At 32.8% G+C, this 19969-nt stretch overlaps 2 protein-coding genes across 4 annotated transcripts in view; one reads left to right on the top strand and one right to left on the bottom strand.

The window, feature by feature from the left end:
• LOC105332697 (midasin) overlaps positions 1–2813 on the top strand; it is a 102956-nt gene extending 100143 nt beyond the window's left edge. Inside the window, exons 96-100 of the mRNA XM_066072569.1 lie at positions 139–212; positions 430–544; positions 1164–1376; positions 1844–1891; positions 1985–2813. Of these exons, the coding sequence (XP_065928641.1) occupies positions 139–212; positions 430–544; positions 1164–1376; positions 1844–1891; positions 1985–2122 (588 nt within the window). The 3' untranslated portion in view covers positions 2123–2813. The remainder of the gene's footprint in view (positions 1–138; positions 213–429; positions 545–1163; positions 1377–1843; positions 1892–1984) is intronic.
• LOC117680609 (E3 ubiquitin-protein ligase TRIM71) overlaps positions 1–19969 on the bottom strand; it is a 235721-nt gene that overhangs the window by 131043 nt on the left and 84709 nt on the right. Inside the window, exons 6-7 of one of the 3 annotated variants that reach the window (XM_066072585.1) lie at positions 14937–15023; positions 14531–14617 (exon numbers count right to left, since the gene is read on the bottom strand). In XM_066072585.1, coding sequence (XP_065928657.1) covers positions 14531–14617; positions 14937–15023 — 174 coding nt within the window. Of the gene's footprint in view, positions 1–10648; positions 12804–14530; positions 14618–14936; positions 15024–19969 lie in introns of those variants that run through there. The other 2 variants (XM_066072582.1, XM_066072581.1) reach the window with 2 other exon arrangements.

Genomic DNA, 19969 nt, shown 5'->3' with positions numbered 1-19969 from the left:
TTTCTGTTGACATTATTATCATGATTAATATTCATATAGTTTACAAATATTGCTTTGTTTCAATTTTTGTACTGTATCTATTCTAAGAAATGTATTTTTCACTTGTGTTGATATCCATGATTATGTTGTTTGTTTTAGCTGGCCTATGAATCCCTAGCATTGATATCTAATGCTTTGACCTTATTGGAGGCTGGGGAGCTCTGTATTTGCAGGTAAATAGACTTCTCAGAATATTGTTTTTTCAGTCATCATCTGTTCATACACCAGGTAATAACTTTGGATGATGAAATATGTTCAAACTGATCTTGAACCTGAACTAATTTCTGTCTTCAGTGTGAACAGTTTCAGTAAAAGTGTTCATGTTCTGTTCACTGAACAGGTCACACAGATATTGAACCCGGATTAATTTCATGTTATCTGTGTTCACAGTTTCGGTGAATCGGTTCGTGTTCTACACCCGTTCAATGAACAGTTCAGCAGTCACTCGGGGTCCAGGCTCCTACAGCAGTTCACTTTTGAACAGAAGAAAACAAAAGTAGCCCAGGTAAGGGACTCAATATATGAAGTTCTCGATTTTTAAATAGCAGTGTTAAGGTTGCAGTAGCGGGTAATGTAAATTTTTTCTGCAATGATCGCTACCTTCATAACCCACATGAATAATCAAAGAAATCATGTTATTGTTTATATTAACATCTTTCTTTTAACTAATTAATGAATTGATTATGAAAAGTAAGTAAAATTCACTAAAATAACATATTAGTATGTTTGCTAAAAGAAACAGCCAAATCGTCTCCTGTCAGACTTGGAGTCTGACATCATCATGATTATTTCGTGCAGTCCTTAAATTTGCTTAGGTCGCTGTAGGTTTACACAAACCGATAAACGGGATTTAGTCGCTGTAGATTTCGACCAATCAATAATCGGGGCGTGTATATATTAGTCTTGTTAGTTTCTATAGAGCTATGAATTAACTGTAAGTTTTTGTACAAAATAGAGGGAATAACACTTTGTAGATGTACATTGTAAATATTTATTAATGACTTTCATTAAATTCATGGTCACTCACAGATATCAAATTAATTATTTTACTTAGATTGTAGTCGCTACTTAATATATCTGTGCTTTGGGACATAGATAAAAGTAAACACTTTGTTTGTTTCTAGCTTTTGAAGAAAGCTACGTCAATCATGATTGATGCTCGCTCAAAGCAACGAGGCATGATGGGAAATCCAGAGACTTCACAGCTGTTGTTGATTGTGTCGGATGGGCGTGGCTTGTTTAGCGAGGGAATGGAGACAGTGAAGTCGGCCGTTCGACAGGCGAGGGAGGCCAACGTGTTTCTGGTGTTTGTTGTCATAGATAATCCACAGAACAAGGTGAGTACATCGTACACATACCAGGTGGATATAAACCTTATGTTGTCAAAGATAATCCACAGAACAAGGTGAGTGCATCATACAAATACGAGGTGGATATACACCTTATGTTGTCAAAGATAATCCACAGAACAAGGTGAGTACATCGTACAAATACCAGGTGGATATAAACCTTATGTTGTCATAGATAATCCACAGAACAAGGTGAGTACATCGTACACATACATGGTGGATATAAACATTATGTTGTCATAGATAATCCACAGAACAAGGTGAGTACATCGTACATATGTACGATGTGGATATAAACTTTGTTATAAATGAGTGGACAGATAACTAGTACATATTAAATATATTTAAAGATGGAATAATTATTGTGTAATCTTAATTTAAATATTCAACAGTGAACTACTTTGGTTTTACTCAGTTGTTTAAATCTGAAAAATGGTTATATTTATTTCCTTTAGGACTCCATATTGGATATCAAGGTCCCAGTATTTAAGAGTGGAAACCAGGTAATTATGCGGAAATTGTTGCATGAGATTCAGAGAGTGTTTTATATTATTTTCTATGTGCTTTCATTGACACAATGATGATTTGTTTTTCAGTTGCCAGAAATCAAGCCTTACATGGATTATTTCCCATTTCCATTCTACATCATCCTGCGAGACATTAACTCTCTGCCTCACGTGTTATGTGACGCTTTACGTCAGTGGTTTGAACTGGTGACAGCGGTGGATATGTGACCTTGGTCACTGATTTATGTGTGATCTGTTAACTGTTATGGGATGCTTGAATGCTGAATCAGTGGTTCAAACTGGTGGTGTGTTACATGTATGTGGTAGTTTAAACTGGTGACATTGATGTGTTAACATTGTGACATACTACATTACAGTGTTACATTACTATGTCATGCTATGTGGGGTGTTTGAGCCGGATACAATTGTAGAGCTGTGAAATCCTATGTCAGGCTTCATGGCACTGGTTTGAGAAGTTGATGGAAGTGAATTCATGATTTTCCATGCATTTTTTATGATTTCTTCAAACATTTAACCTCATTTTGAAATATTTGGATGAAATTTTGCAGTCATCTTGATAGATAATTGATACATAAATTGAAAATTCAGAAGAAGTTTCTGTATGTAACCATGGATACAGAGAAGTGTACACAGAAAACGGAGACTATTTATGCTGCATTGAACTTTTTAACCTCTGTGCATCCTGAAACTGTATAGGATTTTGACCCACAGCACATACTGTGATACATAATTAAAAATGATTAACTGATTGTTACTTAGTTCACTTCAAGGAAAGGATTGGTTATAGTTTATGACAATATTGATTGTTTAAGTTTGTCATTGCTTTTAAATGATGCTGACAGAAATATATGTTACATTAGGGCTCTTTACATGTACCAATAAAATTATATAAATATCGGCCAAATGATTTGTACTTAATTTTTCTGCTGTTAGATTAAACTAATATTTCCGGCAGAGCTTGATCCGTTTATGGGAAAGACCGGTGATGATGCATTTGTGGTAATTAAATTAATATATAGATATATATAAAAAATAAAGTGGTTTGTAAAAAGAAATTGCAACCATTTAATCATAACAGCTAGTCTATAACTGACTAATTTTCTCCTGACTCGCTAAGGAGGTCAGGAGAATAACCTAAAGGACCTAAAAATCATAGGATGGAATATCCACGGAGGCTTTGAAAATAAATGGAAAGAAAGAAATTTTAAGAACTTTTTGTGTACGTACGACATAATTTGTCTGTCCGAGTGTTGGATCGACAAGGAATTCACAATGGACGATCCAGATTATAAAGCATATATCTTCCCTAGGAAATCCAAATCAACACAAGGAGGAGGCTCAATTATTCTGATTAAAACTGAATATACCCCGTATATATCTGTTGTTGAATCCTTATATGATACCATAATATGGCTTAAGCTAAGTAAAAGTCTTGTAAAACTTCAGAAAGATTTGTTTATAGCCTTTACATATTTACCTCCTAGTAACTCTGTGTTTTTTAAAGAAAATGATGTAGATTTATTTTTTGAATTAGAAAAACATTTATGTAAGTATATGGATTTTGGTTATGTGTTTCTATTTGGGGATTTTAACAGTAGAACAAAAAATAAGCCTGATTACATTGAAAATGATGCTATTCATGATTCTGTTTCCGTGTTGTCGTATTCAAATGACGATCAGCTGACTGAGCGGATCAACCCAGATGTAGGTCACAACGAGTATGGAACACGGCTATTGTCCCTATGTAAGGCCACAGGGGCGACACAAAGGAGGCTATTCGAATGACTTTACTTTTAACGGTGCGCGTGGACTAAGCACTATTGACTATCTCTTAACAACATCTGACATGTTTGACACTATTAGTAAATATATCGTTGGCAATTTTACAATGTTTTCTGATCATGCTCCACTACATATTGAACTTCATTGCTTTTTGGATGCATACAATATTGTAAACAATGATTTTTTAAGATCCCGTGATGTTTTTAAATGGGATCCTTGCTATTTAGAACTGTGTAAAGAATCACTTTTTGCATGTGAAAATATCAGCAATACCGTAAATTTTGAGTGTATTACGTCACAAGTCGAACTTGACAAACGTCTACAAATACTGGTTAATTTGTTAGACTCCTCTTTTGGCCAACATTTTAAGCTTCAATCCAAAAATCCGAAACAATCAAATACAGTACGCAGTACCCATAGACGTACAGTATACCTATCGGTTGACGATAAGCCCTGGTTTGATGGGAAATTAAAATCTTTGTATAAGGATTATGTTGTCGCGTTGCGCAAATTTAACAGTTATAAATGTAATTCTAACCATGCGGATCTTTTAAGTAAAAAACGTATCTACAAAAAACACGAAGCCAAAGCCAAACGTATCTATAAAAATACTGAAGGTGACCAATTATCTTTGTTAAAACAAAACAACCCAAAACAATTTTTCGCCAAATTTAAGAAAAGGTCTAAAACTAATTCAAATATTTCTTTGGAAAATTTTTACGAGCATTTTAAATCAGTTGCTTCCACGCAAGATGACGGTGACATCGAAATTGGAAATGAAGGTTTAGATATTAATTGTATTTTTGAAGAGCTAGATAAAAACATTAGTATTGATGAAATTAAAGAGGCTATCGGTAATCTAAAGCCTGGAAAATCCCACGGTGAAGATGGAATTTTGAACGAATATTTTATTGAATTTCAAGACTATTTTTTACCTATACTACATAATCTTTTTAATTGTATATTAAATACTGGTATTTTTCCCAGTACGTGGTCTTGCTCAATAATTATTCCAGTGTTTAAAAAGGGTGATTCTACAGACCCTAACAACTACAGGGGTATAAGTCTTGTTAGTAATATGTGTAAGTTATTTACTTCAATTTTAAACAAAAGGTTATTGGAATGGTCAAAATATAATGATGTTATAACGGATGCGCAATTTGGTTTTAAACCAAGCTGTGGAACACGTGATGCTATTTTTGCTTTACATTCTATTATTAGTAACAGTCTATGTAAAAAGAAGAGGTTATATTGTGCATTCATCGATTTTAAAAAAGCGTTTGATTCTATTGATAGACGACTTTTGTGGCTTAAACTTTCAAAGGTTGGCATTGAAGGAAAATTATTGTCAGTTATTAAAGCGTTATATAGTCATGTGAAATCCTGTATTGGTGTTGATGGATTTTTAAGTGAATATTTTTGTAATAACCTAGGATTAATGCAGGGCGAAGTGTTATCACCTATTTTATTCAATTTGTATGTTAACGATTTCGAAATTAGCTTTTTAAATGCCGGTTGTTTATCTTACGAGTTATCTTCCCTAAATCTGTTTCTTTTAATGTACGCTGATGATATGGTCCTGTTCTCTGAATCTGTGGAAGGTTTACAATGTCTTTTGAATGAACTACATAGCTATTGTAATACTTGGAAAATGCATGTTAATGCGGAAAAGTCAAAAATTGTGGTTTTTAGAAACAATGGCAGAGTAAAAGATAGTGAGTGTTGGCATATTGGTAATGATGTTTTAGAAATTGTACAGCAATTCACTTACTTAGGAATATTTTTCAACTTTAACAACAAATTTACCAAAGCTGAAAAACAATTATCTGAACAAGGTAGAAAAGCATTGTTTGCGCTTAGAAAGAATATACGGGGAATGTCATTTAATATAGAAACTTTATTGTCGCTTTTTGATTGTTTTATTGGTGGAATTGTTAATTATTGTTCAGAAATATGGGGAAATAATATAGGTTGCAATATCGAGAAACTTCATACAGACTTCTGTAAACAAATTCTCGGAGTGAAGAAAAGTACAAATACTGCTTACTTATATGCTGAATTAGGCCGTGTGCCCCTTGTACATTATAGAATGTTTAACATTATTAAGTTTTGGAAAAATGTCTTAATTAGTGACAATTGTATAATTAGACATTGCTACGAAGTTATGTATATTAATTGTGAAGAACACGGTTATAAAAACTGGGTTTTCGATGTAAAGAAAATTCTCATTGACCTCGGTTTTTTTGATATATGGTCTATCCAAAAAATAAACAATGGTATTTTACAACTTGTAAAACAAAGAATTTTTGATCAGGCAAAACAAGATATTTTTGCAAATGTTGAAAATTCAAAAAAATGTTCTTTTTACAAATATCTTATCGATGGTATACATCTTCAATACTATTTAAGAAAATCTATTCCCATTAAGTTACAGAAATATATAACTAAATTACGACTATCGTCACATCGCCTGGCTATTGAAACTGGTAGATATAATAACACAAATAGAGAAAATAGATTTTGTCCACATTGCAAATCTAGTGTTGAAGATGAATTCCATTTTTTATTTGTTTGTCCTCTATACAGAACATTGCGCAGATTATACATGAAAGAATATTATTATAAAAAACCTTGTATGTTTAAATTAATTCAACTTTTTAATACTGACAATGTTAAAGATCTCTGTAATCTTGGCAAATTCATCTCAAAAAGTATGTTATTAAGGGACAACTGTATTACATAATTGTAGTCTTTTGTTTTCTCAACCTGTATATGTAACATTAAATGTTATTATCTGTACGTGCACAAGTTCTCCTGTAAATACACTACCACCTCATGTTATACATATGTTATACTGATAAGCTGTAAAGCTTAAAGAAATAAAAGAATATAAAGAATGCGACCCCCCCCCCCCAAACATAATTCAGCGGCTCCATTTTATACAATGATCAAATTATAAAAAGATCAATCAGGATTTTGATAGTTCCCGATGGAGAGTGAATAAAACTAATAAATACTGTCTAGTGTTAATTGCTCGGATCGTTTTTATTGTATTCAAGGGTTGACGCATTATCAATAATTTTATTTTATACTTCATAAATCCATTTTATATTTAGACCCTGTAACAGTTATAATTTTATTCTGTATTGTGTCTCTGTTCATTTAATGAATAAAAAGGTAAAGAATGGGTGGGCTTTAGAACAATAACGTTAGACGATATAAAAATGTTGAAATGTAAGAGATCTTACAATGCTTGTTTTCATGTCAGATGACATATTAAAAACATTCATCGCCAAAATTTATTCTTGATCGCCCTCCCTCATAGGTTTGGTATTTTGAAGGTGATGTTAAACGTAGAATTAACTTTGGACGGCCTAAATTAAGGATAATGGTATACACAGTCACATCAAACATGCTTACTAAAATGTGACACACGTGTTACCGACGGAAAACATTGTACAAGGTATAGGGAGTTCACCCAGGTAAAGAACAACAGAAATAAGGAAGGCCAAATAAACTTTTACATGCATTGTTTTAAAAAGTTACCTTATTTTGAGCTGAGTGAGATACATTTTTCACCATTCAAATTGTGCTCGTGTATTTTAAGGCATTTTAAATTTGGGGCGGAGCTAAATGTCAAGCATTACGGGAATTGTATGCAATTAGTATATCTACTATAGAGATGTATATCTTCCATGTGATTGTTCATATTGGATTAAAAAAAGGAGATTCTTTGAGGGTACATGTACTAAAGAGAATATGTACGGTACCTGCCAAATGAAACAGAAATTCATGCATTTTTTTTTTGTTGTCCACTGGGAGCCATATTTTACATCATCTTTTACTATGGTTGTGTTGTAACCCGATCAGGCAGATTTCAACTGTTCTACACTACATGTCTTTTTGTACTAAATAAGGAATAAGGAATCATTCTTTGAATATTATGAGGTGATAATTTCGGTCGGGGCGTGTTCAAATCCAATAAAGCCCGAAGGGCTTTATGATAGATTTGATCACGCCCCGGCCGAAATTATCACCTCATAATATTCAAAGAATGATTCCTTATTACTTATATTTATATAATTTTAAGTCATCGTACGATTAAATTTATAAATATAAATAAGCAAACCCCCGCTGGCGCCTCATTTTGGCGTCATTTGTACTATGGGTTATATAGTACAAAATCGATACGTAGTGTTATCACAGGCAAAGACACAGGAAAATGTAAATATATATAAATCTAGGATTTCATGGTTTGCGATGGGGGGGGGGGTGTAATCCTATTCTTCCAAAACAAAAAATCTTTCCGGCCATAACATTTTTCCCCCATATCATTAAAATCCTAATCCGGGGGGGGGGGGGGGGGGGGGGGTGGGGGGGTGGTTACCTACCAATTTTTTTTCTTTTCTAGATTAACCAAATTCCTAATCCGGGGGGGGGGGGGGGGTTAGTTTGTCTTTGACTCCAACTTCTCAATCTTTCAAACGTACATTACGGAACAATAATGTCTAAGGGCTAAGCCCCCTCGGTTCCGGCGCTTATGAACTACATTGATATATTGATCTTAAACCAAGTATTTTTTTTTTTTTGAAAAATGTGCATAGGATTTAGAAATTTTTTAAACAATGAATTTAAAAATAAGAAAACGTATAGGCCAGCCATAAAACGGTAGTGAAATATTGGACGAGTAGCCAACTGCCTCGATCCTTAATTAAACTCCTCTTTTAATATTGTTTATAATAAGACATAAAGTCATGAGAATATAATAATTTGAATGCTTGGGTAATAGGATTTAGCTGTTTTTATTTATGTCTCTGTGTCTCTGTGTTTTAACCAATTCTGTATTATTTCAGGAATTCATGTAGCCTGTATGTATGATGCAAAATATCCTAACCTCATTTCTGATCAATATAGTAATGCAAAAAATTCCATTGTGACGACATCACAGAATAACATCAAAAATATATTGTGGAAACATTAGTATTTGGCTCAATTTACATGTACATCCTAGAAGAAAACAGAGATGGAAAGAGATAATTTTCCTACTGAAACTGAAAACCTACATATCCACAAATAAGCAAAAACCTTACAGTCCACGAAAATTGGCCCCCACGAAATTAAATGATTTCAGTATCACATATTTGACCAAAATAAAAACCCTTGTAGTAATTTTACCAAGGACATCACGATGTATTTCTAGGCATTACTGTCGAAATGAAGTTTTTTGCTATTTGCTTATAAAAGCCTCTCAAAAAGAGATTTATAGATACAAGTTTGAAAAGGATTAAAGACACTCACAAATCATATAACATCACAAATCTTTGAGAGATCCTATACATTAATTTTACTACGTTGATGATATCCATTGCATATACAGTCGTTTTACCGGTAACGAATCAATATGCGGTTTTGTCGTGCAAGCGACTATTATTATCGAAATGCCAAATGTTTTTATTTTTTTTGTTTAAATTACGTTAAACTGTAGTATCAAACTTCCAAAATATAAAGGCTGAATTACGGAGAGAGTAATTTCTACCACCCCCCCCCACCCACCCCCCTCCGTTTTCCTAGTTTTGAATTCGTTTTCCAGTATCGAATCAAGCGCCCTATGTCACTTCTGGCCGAATATTTTGGGGCGGATTAATTTCAAAAATGCACTAGAGGTACATGTTAATAGACTTATAAATGAAGAATGAAAAATTATTGTGGGCATATATGTTATTTAAACAAATAATATGATCGTTATTTTTATCGTACCCTTTTGCCGTCAAATTGAAACTGGATTTGAACAGTTTTCATTTTTGCGTTACTTTATGAAATTGAATTTTCCTGAAAACACTTTATAATAGTAATTGATGATAAGTAGTTGCCATTTGCCTTTGTTTTGCCCGTATAGCTATCAACATATCCAGGCAAATAATACTTGTTTCGCAATGAACCGACACTAAAAAAAAAATACACGTGGTTTTATTTGAAGTCGTAATTTCATTCAAAGTTCCATTATTGATATGATGCTTAATCTCATTGAATGGATTATAATTACTAATTATCCACTAAAAAGGGGCCAATAACAAACTTATTTGGATAGTTAGGTTGTCGCTCCTATCAGGGACGTATATACTAAAATATACTGTGATATGATTATGTCTCTGGTCCTATGACACACCAAGCAGTGCAGACAAATTGAATACCGCGCGTTAGCGCAGTATGATAATTTGTCTACACCGCTTGGTGTGTCATTAGGACCAGAAACATCCAAAAATAAGCATTCAATGATTTTATTTATATTTTCATACTGATGTCTATTTGTATGAAATATAATTGTGTAACGCCGCCACAAAGCCATTTTTACGCTCTTAGAGATATGCAACATACATGGAACAGCCATATATATTATAAACATGTTATTTGGTTAACTTCTGTGACAAAAATGTAGTGCCAGAAATTTTAATTTCTCGAGAAAAATTTTTCTTATTAAGGAGTAGATATATATATTAATGATAGTTTTTCAAAAGTACATATCAAATTGGTTATGTAAGATTGAAAATTTCTTTAAACTTACAAAAAAAATATACTCAAAACAAGTGGTGACGTTTATATATGTGCTTACGGCGCATGAATTAGCAAAGTGTATTCATAGAAAATTGAATGTCGCAGACATAAGAGGAAATATACACTGAATGTAAATATGTCCAAGTCACCTTTATAATTTGTAAACAATACAGTAAAGAATCGTGCAAATGTCAAATAACTCCACACACTGATAGACTATTTATTTCTGCATTAAAATTACCTACATGTAGCTTGGATTTTTTAAAACCTTCACTTCGTTTTCCACCAATAATTTTTTTTAAAAACTATTCAATAATGGCAAATATTCTTTACCGGTCTGTACTGCATATACTGGAAATATCATTGCTTTTATGCTTCAGAAAAAGAAAAAAACATATATTAGATTTTTAATTTTAATAAAGAAATACTTTTATACATCCAACTCCAACTGCAGTCAAAACACACACATACATTACAAATTACTTAAAGAAATATGTTTCACTTAGTTTACAATTAGTGATGATTTACAGAAACATGTATTTTGTTTACATACATGTATCATACACACACATTCTATTTACATACAGAACCTATAGTGTGTTTACATATGATGAACAACAATATATACAGAGTTTTTCTTATAAATAAAATGCATATTACGTGTACATAGTTTGTATACATATAGAACAAAATAGTTTGTTTACAAACAATTCATGTACATACAATTTGTTTCGGATACACATAATACTTGCACATGGTTTGTTGACATATATACATACAATACACACACAGTTTGTTTACATATAATATACACAGACATTTTACTTACAATACATGTATACACACACAGTATGTTTACATCAGATATTGTATTTTCTTCACTTTATCTGTGTTGTACTCAGCCACAAAGAGGTTGTCTCTGGTGTCCACACATAAACCCCATGGAATCTGTAAATGACAGTTGTCAATGTAGCGGAGGAACTGTCCGTCCTGATCCAGGATGTGGATACGGTGGTTGTTATAGTCTGTTGTCAGGATCCGACCCTGGCTGTCTGTTGTGATGCCGTATGGAATAAATGATCCCTTGGTAGTAGAGGGAGGACCAGTGTAGGTAAACCGGAGTTTCCCGGCCTGATTGACCACCACTACTGCATGGGCTTTATAGTCTGACACACAGATATCTAGGTTCCTGTTCTCACTGATGTATTTAATGCCACCAGATGAATAGAGAGGTTGTCCTTTGTCGTCGTACTGAATACTTTGTTTCTCTGTAGAGCCAGAGTAACACACAACTTTTGTTTGTTTATTATCATCACTGACCATGACAACCAGGAGGTCACCAGAGGAGGTACTACAGACACTGAGAGGTCTCCACCCCTGTAGTCTGATCACTGTCTGTATCTGTGTATTCTTCACTATGTTCACAGTTCTATCATTGTAATCAGTATAAACTAGATCCCCACTCCTTGTCACTGCTATGTCCCATGGACCGTTCCCTGACTTGGTTTGGACTGACTTCACTAGTTCCCCCTGCAGGTTGTAGAGACTCATCATCTGATTACTATAACTACACGCCCAGATTTCTTCATCACTGTCACAAGTAACACTGGTTAGTGGATACTGTGTCTGTATGGTGGAGATGATCCGTGGCTCATCAAGCAGTGGTTTGAGAGGAGAGGATCCAGCTTCTGAGGTTTCCATGGTGTAGCCATGTTCCTCTGTTGTGATGGAGAATGCTGACAGGGAACCAAATTGTTGGTAAAGTTGTTCTGGGTTAATTTTCTGAGGGATGAAGTTTGGTAGAGAAACTTTGAGTTTAGGAGACAATCTTCTGAATTCAGCAATCCTGGATTTGTAGGCAGAGACACGGCTGACATCATTGGAGTCTAGTAACTTCTTCAGATCAGCAATGCTCTGTGTGATTTCAGAAATGGTGTGTGTGATTTCATCTTCCTGTTTGTTTAAGACAGCCAGGTGTTTGGTGTCCATTTCATCAAGATCAGATTTCAGTTTCTGTATAATGGTGTCTATTTCTCTGTGCCAGACTTCTCCATGTTTGTCTATTGCTGTTGTCAATTTCTGAGAGTTATTTTTAACATCAGCTTTCTGAACTGTGATGTTGTTTACAATCTCTTGGTATTTGGGAGAAAGGATATTCTGAAATTCATTCAAATCTCTTTGTAAATCTTCTTTTTTACTTTTAAAGGTGTTAAAAATGTCTACCAATTTATGACTTTGATGATTGCCAGAGGAAATACAAGGGGCACAAATAGGAATGTCACATTGTTCACAGAAATGTTTACACTGCTCTTTGACATGTTCTGAGCAATTAGGATAATTTGGAGTAGATCCTCGGTCTTGGAATGGTACCACCTGATGTTTTTTTGAAAAATCCAGCATATGTTCCCCAACACAAGCTTTGCAGAGATTGGTCTGACAGAAGTCACAGTGTAGTGGGGGGACAGGAGTATCACACACATCACAACGCACCACATCCTGGGCACTGCTTCGGGGGTCCATGGTCAAGTACTTTATGTATGGTGCAGTGTAGAGCCTGAAATATACATGTTTATCATTAATTTCAATCCTACTGGAATCTATCATGTTTATAAACATATATGTACATTTTTTATTTAATAAAATGCTCTTCTTATCATAACAGAAGTTTTCAATGTAATATGCATTGTCATTCCATCCTTCAGTATACATGCAAGCAAGCATATTAACAACATATCAGATTTAAGTATATTTTGCATGCTTTAAAAAAATTTTTAAAAATCGTTATCATTGAACCAATCATCAGACATGTCAAATATTGAATGTTGGTCATCATTTAATTAAATTTTCTTTTTCTTTTTATTCCATATCTAAACCTTGTTATCTCAATTTTATGAATTACAGACTTTAAAAAAAATGTCAGTTCCATTCATTTCAAATTTTTCTTTTACTGAAATTCCATTTACCATTATAAGTTTCCAGCTTTCCTGTTGTATAAGATACAAATTCATTTGATAGGCAAAAACAGATTTTAAATGACTGATATATGACAGTTATATTAGCTTGCAATGCATTAATTTCAGATGGCATCAATTTTTACAAATTTAGTCAATTGAAAGCTATGTAAGGCCAAAAAAAAAATATGTGTGTTTCCTATTTCATCAGATTTTAAAATAGGGTAGGTAGGTCGGCTTTTTTTTCTTTTTTAAATGAGCTTTTAAGTTTACCCCTTTCCTAGCATATGATTTTTCTATACAATAAGAAAATGTATTTAACAGGTGGAGCAATCGTGGATAGTGAAAACTGCTTTCTTAAATCTAAGGTTAATTTGGAATGTATACAAAGATTTTATTTTCCTGTTAATAGAAAATATAAATATGACAGTCACTATAAATTAACAGAGTATAATACTCATTACCACAAATATATTATATATTAGTTATTAGTTCTATTTTCCTGGTCAACTGACATAACAGTAAACATTAATATCGTAACTGTAAGTGTTGAATTCAGAAACAGAGGAAATTCTGGTTGATCAGACGAGAGCCTTAGAATTAAATCTTTTTAACGATATTTAAAAAAATGATAACATAATTAATGGTTTAAGACTATTTTTAAAAAATTTCATTTGCAATTGAACTGCAACATTTTAAAATCATATTTATAATGTGAATGATTGTTGGGCCTATTCAAAAAGATGTCTGCAGTCTCCACACCCAGAAATATAAAAAAAAAAACTTTGCCTCTGCTTTTTTCATGTACATCTTTATATTAATTCATAACACATCACTGCCCTAAGAAACTATTTATTGCATTGATAATTTAGCTAAAATAACCAAGGATAAGTTTCATGCATGCTGTAGCCTGGTTCCGGCCTACCCATAATGCTCCGCACAGTACGGAGCATTATGGGTAGGCCGGAACCAGGCTATGCATGCTGTCAATCTGCACTTAGAAATCTTTAAAACGCTTTGATAAATGGTGTTTTCTATTGAATTGTTACAAGCGTTTTTTGAACTCTGATTTGTAAAGACTATTGTTTAAACCAATTACGGTAGGTAATCTGGATTTGGAATAAAAAGTGTTAGGGTCGGCGCACAAAAATAGGGTCGGTCGGGAAACCGGAAACACACATAATTTTTTTTTTTGGCCTAACTTATCAGCCTACAAAAAGATAACAAATTTAATATTTTAATAATAATGAAACTGCAGTATGTTTTGTTATTGGTCTACTTTATAAAGATTTTTACTGATACATTCCTGTAGCACTTTACATCTACAAACCTTGTACACTTTGGTTCATGTTGACAATGTACAGATGTTGTAATGGAAGTTCAGCTGGGGAACTCTGCAGTTTCTCAAAAGACAGACCTATAAATAATAACAAACAAATCAAAATCAATAACATCAATTACCAAATTTTGGTGTATAAAAACAAATTTCATAACACAGATTTAAGCATCTCACATCAAAGGTTATATAAGGTATCTAATCAGTAAAAAAAAAACTTTTACACACATAGTCTTTGTACTTTCCACTATGGTTTTCTTTGATAACATCTTTAATTTCAAAATGATATTGCAATGCAACCAACAAGAGATATTGGATCATACTGCAGTATGTTTTGTTATTGGTCTACTTTATAATGATTTTTACCGATACATTCCTGTAGCACTTTACATCTACAAACCTTGTACACTTTGGTTCATGTTGACAATGTACAGATGTTGTAATGGAAGTTCAGCTGGGGAACTCTGTAGTTTCTCAAAAGACAGACCTATAAATAATAAACAAATCAAAATCAATAACATCAATTACCACATTTTGGTTTTAAAAAAAAATTTATCATAAAAACAGATTTTAACATCTCACATCAAAGGTTAAATAAGGTACAAACAAGTAACTAACAAGAGATATTGGGTCCCTGTGCCTTCAATTAATGCATGTTGATCTACTGGTGGGGGGGGGGGGGGGTTGTGATAGGGAATTACAGTCAACTCATATAAATAAACCAACTCGTACCCAAACAGACTTGTAATCAAATAATCTGAGTAAAAAAGACTTGAATTATATTATTATGCATGCCTGCAGAGAGGGAGAAGAATTCATATATTTGTCAACATAATTAAGATTGCATGTACAATGTAAACAGAGATTTTCTATCAAATGTTGATATAAAAATCTCGACTTTGGCAAACTTAGAGGAGATGACATTATATTATCTGAAATCTACATTCATTTAACTCGTAATTTCTTAATTGTAATTACCGGTATATCAAAACCTAACCTAAACAGCTTATCTTTATATTTACAATCTAAGTATCATTGTTTACAGCCAGACAAATGGATTATGAGTCTGTTTGGGTACGAGTCGGTTTGGGTACAACTTCACTTGATTCCGTGATAGGTTTCGGCTAATCTTTCTAGGTTTCAGTCTTTCTTTAAAACATAACGATTAGGCTAACATTATATTTTCTAGTATACTTAAGTAATATCAATTTCAAAAACTGTAAAGAGGAAATAAAGATTGAATGAATCAAATGTAGGCTAGTTACAATGTACTCTGTGGAATTCAACATTATGTTACTATTGTACCCTCTGTATCTTAGTGACCTACAAGTATCTTTAATAATTTGCTACTTTCATTTTCCAATCCCTCCTTGTAACCCTTTTTTTATAGAAGTGTACCATAGGGTACAGAAGTATGACCTCAAAACATAGTCCTAATTTCTTGCCATATATGATATTTTCACTTGAATGTGTAATAAAATTCAAGAGAAGGACTTCATTAACATCCTAAACATGTATTAGTGAACAAAGCGTTTGGCTAAAAATCTGAACAAGCTAAAGAGAATCCCTCTATTTTTGTGTTGATCATGTATTATCTTAGCCAAAACACCTTGGAATAGATAAAAACCAGTTGACACATGAAACTGAAACAGACATGAACAATACGATGTTAAACTATTATCATAACGTGATCTTGGTTTAGCTGTATTAAGTCTATCAATAATATGTGTTAACCCAGTGCAGATATCTTCAATCTTGTTTTTTGATAAACTATTTTTAAACTTTCATTGCCGAATGAAAATACAGTCGTTTGACCAGTTCCGAATAGGGTACAGATTTGGAGGTGCTGTAAATGTTCCTGGGTGTTATTTTTAGATCTGATTTTTTGGCCGATATACACCATATCCCTGCTGATATAAATGCAATATTACTGCATTTAATTTTTTTAAAATAAAATTTTATTCTAACAAATTACGTGGGAAGCCATTTTACCAGTTGTGAATAAGCCGATGGGTTCCGAATAACATAACTGTTCCTATACATATGGAATGCAGATAAAAAAGTTTCGGCCCTAAAACTATTGATTGAACCTGTTGAATAACAGGTTTAATGCAAACATCTCAGTTATTTGTATTTTGTTAACAATATAGTTTGATTTGCACTGAAATGACAGACAAAATCACCGTAACAATTATTTAGCCTGGTTTCTAACATCTTGTCGCAATACAGTCGCAGCACCTCCACTTATCATTATTGTGGTAGAATATGATTTATCTAAGACGGAGAAAGACATTTAATGAATTCCAGAAGTATTTGTTTTAATCAATCCCTTCATTAAATCCTAAAACAGAGGGAAACAAATTGGGTATTCGGAACTCATAAAATGACGCTCAAGAAAATTCTGCTTCCACTTGCGTTTTTATTTAATTTTTTATCCTGTTTGCTTTTGGGTATGTTAGAATACATACTAAACCTACATTTAAAAAAAAAAATCTTGTTACCAGTGAAAATTTAAGGCACCGACAGACGATTTTATGTGCATATTAGCGTTGCAATGACCTGGATTTATTACAAAGCGAAAGTAGGTCGAATAATCTAAGACCGATATCAAATACATGTATGACCGCAAAAAATGAAACTACAGCAGAATTCAAACAAGCATTAATACGTGTTTATATTAAAGGTATTGATTTTTTCCTCCATGTTTTATTTCATTAATTTTTTGCTATTTAACTTCTGAACTATTCGGAACTGGTCAAAATTCGGAACTGGTCAAACGACTGTACAAAAATGTACTTTTAGCTATAACACATTCATGCTCCTAGATTAAAAGAAAAACACAACATGGAGGCCTAGCACTTACAATGTTTCTTGGCGTTAATATCATTTATATTTTAACAGCGTTAAACGATCGACCCAAACAGTTCGTCCAACATGGCGAATGTGGAATGCAGCAGGCGTTCCGACCGTGACCTAGACCTATTTGGGTTACTGGGCGATTCGTGCCGAGACGTTTCGCTCCGACTGACGATTTGTACCGAGACGTAAATCTGTCACACGACCCGCTGTTTTAAAAAGGACCATCGACCAACACGTTTATCATTTCACGATTAAGTATCTAATTAAGCTCAAGACTTATCGATAATCAAATTAATGATTTTAAAAAGTCGTATTTAGTGTTAGACCCATTAGGACGCCATAATTAAAATATTTTTTCCCGGTAGGCCTACGTACTTAGGGAAAACGTGGACAAAAGTATCAGGATATGACGTACCCGTGAGAAAAAATACCCCAGATGCGGTTCCAGCAATATGGAGAGGGGGTGGGTGTTCCAAACGACGAACTTCAATATACCTGAAATTCAGTATTTGTCAAAAAGCAAGGATTTTTTTTACCGTTTATCATGCGTAAATACGGACAATTATTTCGTTACATAAATCATTCTGAAATACTGTGCAATTTTGAAATTATTCTATCAATTGTTATAAAATAAAGGTCTATCAATAGGTTAATTTTTTATTATTTGTGAAATAGTCTTTATAATACAGTATTTTTACTGCAGTTTACAGAAGGTAACAGAAATTAGGATTCATTAAAGGAATGTATTCAATATTTATTTGTTTTATACGATATAAAATGGTTTATAGGGCATTTTACGCTTTATGAACCGCGAATTGTCGTGAAAGAGTAGACTGTATACTTGCATTGACGATTTCCTCCTCCTACAAACTATTGGGTAACTCAGCCATTCTCCAGAAATGGTTCCAAATATGGGATTGCTTTCAGTGAAAAATGAACTTTTGATATTCGTGTTTTATTTGTAATAATATTGAAATACAACTATTCGCCGATATAATTATGAAATTTGACTCACCAAAATTTCTTCGTTCATGAAAAATTTGATTTTGAAAACCATATTAAAAACCCTGTTACGGAAATCAGAAGTGAATTAATGCAACCAATCTTCGGCCTGTACAATAACAGTAAACAACACTAGCCACTTTGTTTGATATCATATTGAATACGAATGACATATTTGACAGAATCATGAAGAATTTAAATTTAAGGGGAACATATTTTCAAAAATATCTTTATTTTAAGAAAATCTTTATTTTCAACAATAAAAAAGAAAATAATGCATCATCTTTCATTCAAATTCAAATGTAAACTAGGAACAATTTCATATGTTCAGTGATTTTAATTAAGATATTGAAACTACAGAACATTAATATAGAGATGTTAAGAAATTGTACATCACAAATTGATGTCAGATTGATTTTTAAAGATAATGACCCAAAGTTACGGAAGTTAGCAAATTACCTTTTTTTATGAAGAATATTTTTTCCAATACATTTTACAACCAAATATTAGAGAATAAAAATTAAATACAGGTTATTCATTGTAGAAAATACATTTTTAACTTAATAAGCACGCTTTTTAAAAAAAATTCTTTCCTTTAATTAGTATGTAATCAACATTACATAGATTTAAAAATGTTGACATGAAATATCGGTCTAAAATAGTGAAATACCTAATTGTATCAAAATTGCATGCTCTGATGGATGTACCAAACACAATTATGAAATATACTGGTAAAAAGTCAAACATATAAATCAGTTGTCTTTTTATATTTGATAAGAAGCTTGGATGGTTCGTTACGGATGTCAGAGATTATCATTTCACAAAAATCTACTGCTATGATGTTTTAAATAGTCATGAAATTTATTGATTATATCTTCCTAAACTTCCTTTTTTATGTGGAGGAACTGGGGTCTTATCCCCATTAAAATATGGGTTGACTGAATCCACATCTCACCTTTTTCGTTTTTTCACTCATGTTTCTCCATGTTTGCCTGCTTTGCATTAATGTATATACGCATATTATGTATTAATGCATATATATACATATGTATATGTATTGTTACTAATAAGTCAACTAAATAAGGTCTGTTTTTCGCAAGTATATATAATCTCTTACTAGTTTAAGTTTCGGGTATTTGTTCTTTAAAAAACTGACATCCGTAACTAATCATGTTTAGAAAAAAAAAATCATGAACAGAGTATTTATCAAATATTCTGATCCGGGAATAATACCATTTCGATATAAACATGCATGCATATTAATACAACCTTGAAAAGCCAAATATATTTTGGTCACCTGACATTTTTTTTATCAAATCACATGTTGTAGAAAACAATAAGCTTGATGCACTATATTTCAATAGAGTAAACTTTAAATAGCATATTATGCTAGTATTACATGAAAAATTACCACTTTGTTGGTTTTAAAACATAAGAATAGATTATCCGTCGTGGAAAATATACATAAGAAGCACTGGAATGAACAGATGCCAAATCTGTTTTTTCCCCTGATATCCGTAACGCTGCAGCAAATATTTAAAAAATATTGTCAAATGATAAAGTGTCTTAGGT

This window comes from Magallana gigas, chromosome 9 (genome assembly GCF_963853765.1).
Source record: "Magallana gigas chromosome 9, xbMagGiga1.1, whole genome shotgun sequence".
Taxonomy (NCBI): domain Eukaryota; kingdom Metazoa; phylum Mollusca; class Bivalvia; order Ostreida; family Ostreidae; genus Magallana; species Magallana gigas.
The sequence above is the reverse complement of the archived record's forward strand: the minus strand, read 5'-3'. Positions and strand labels throughout refer to the sequence as shown.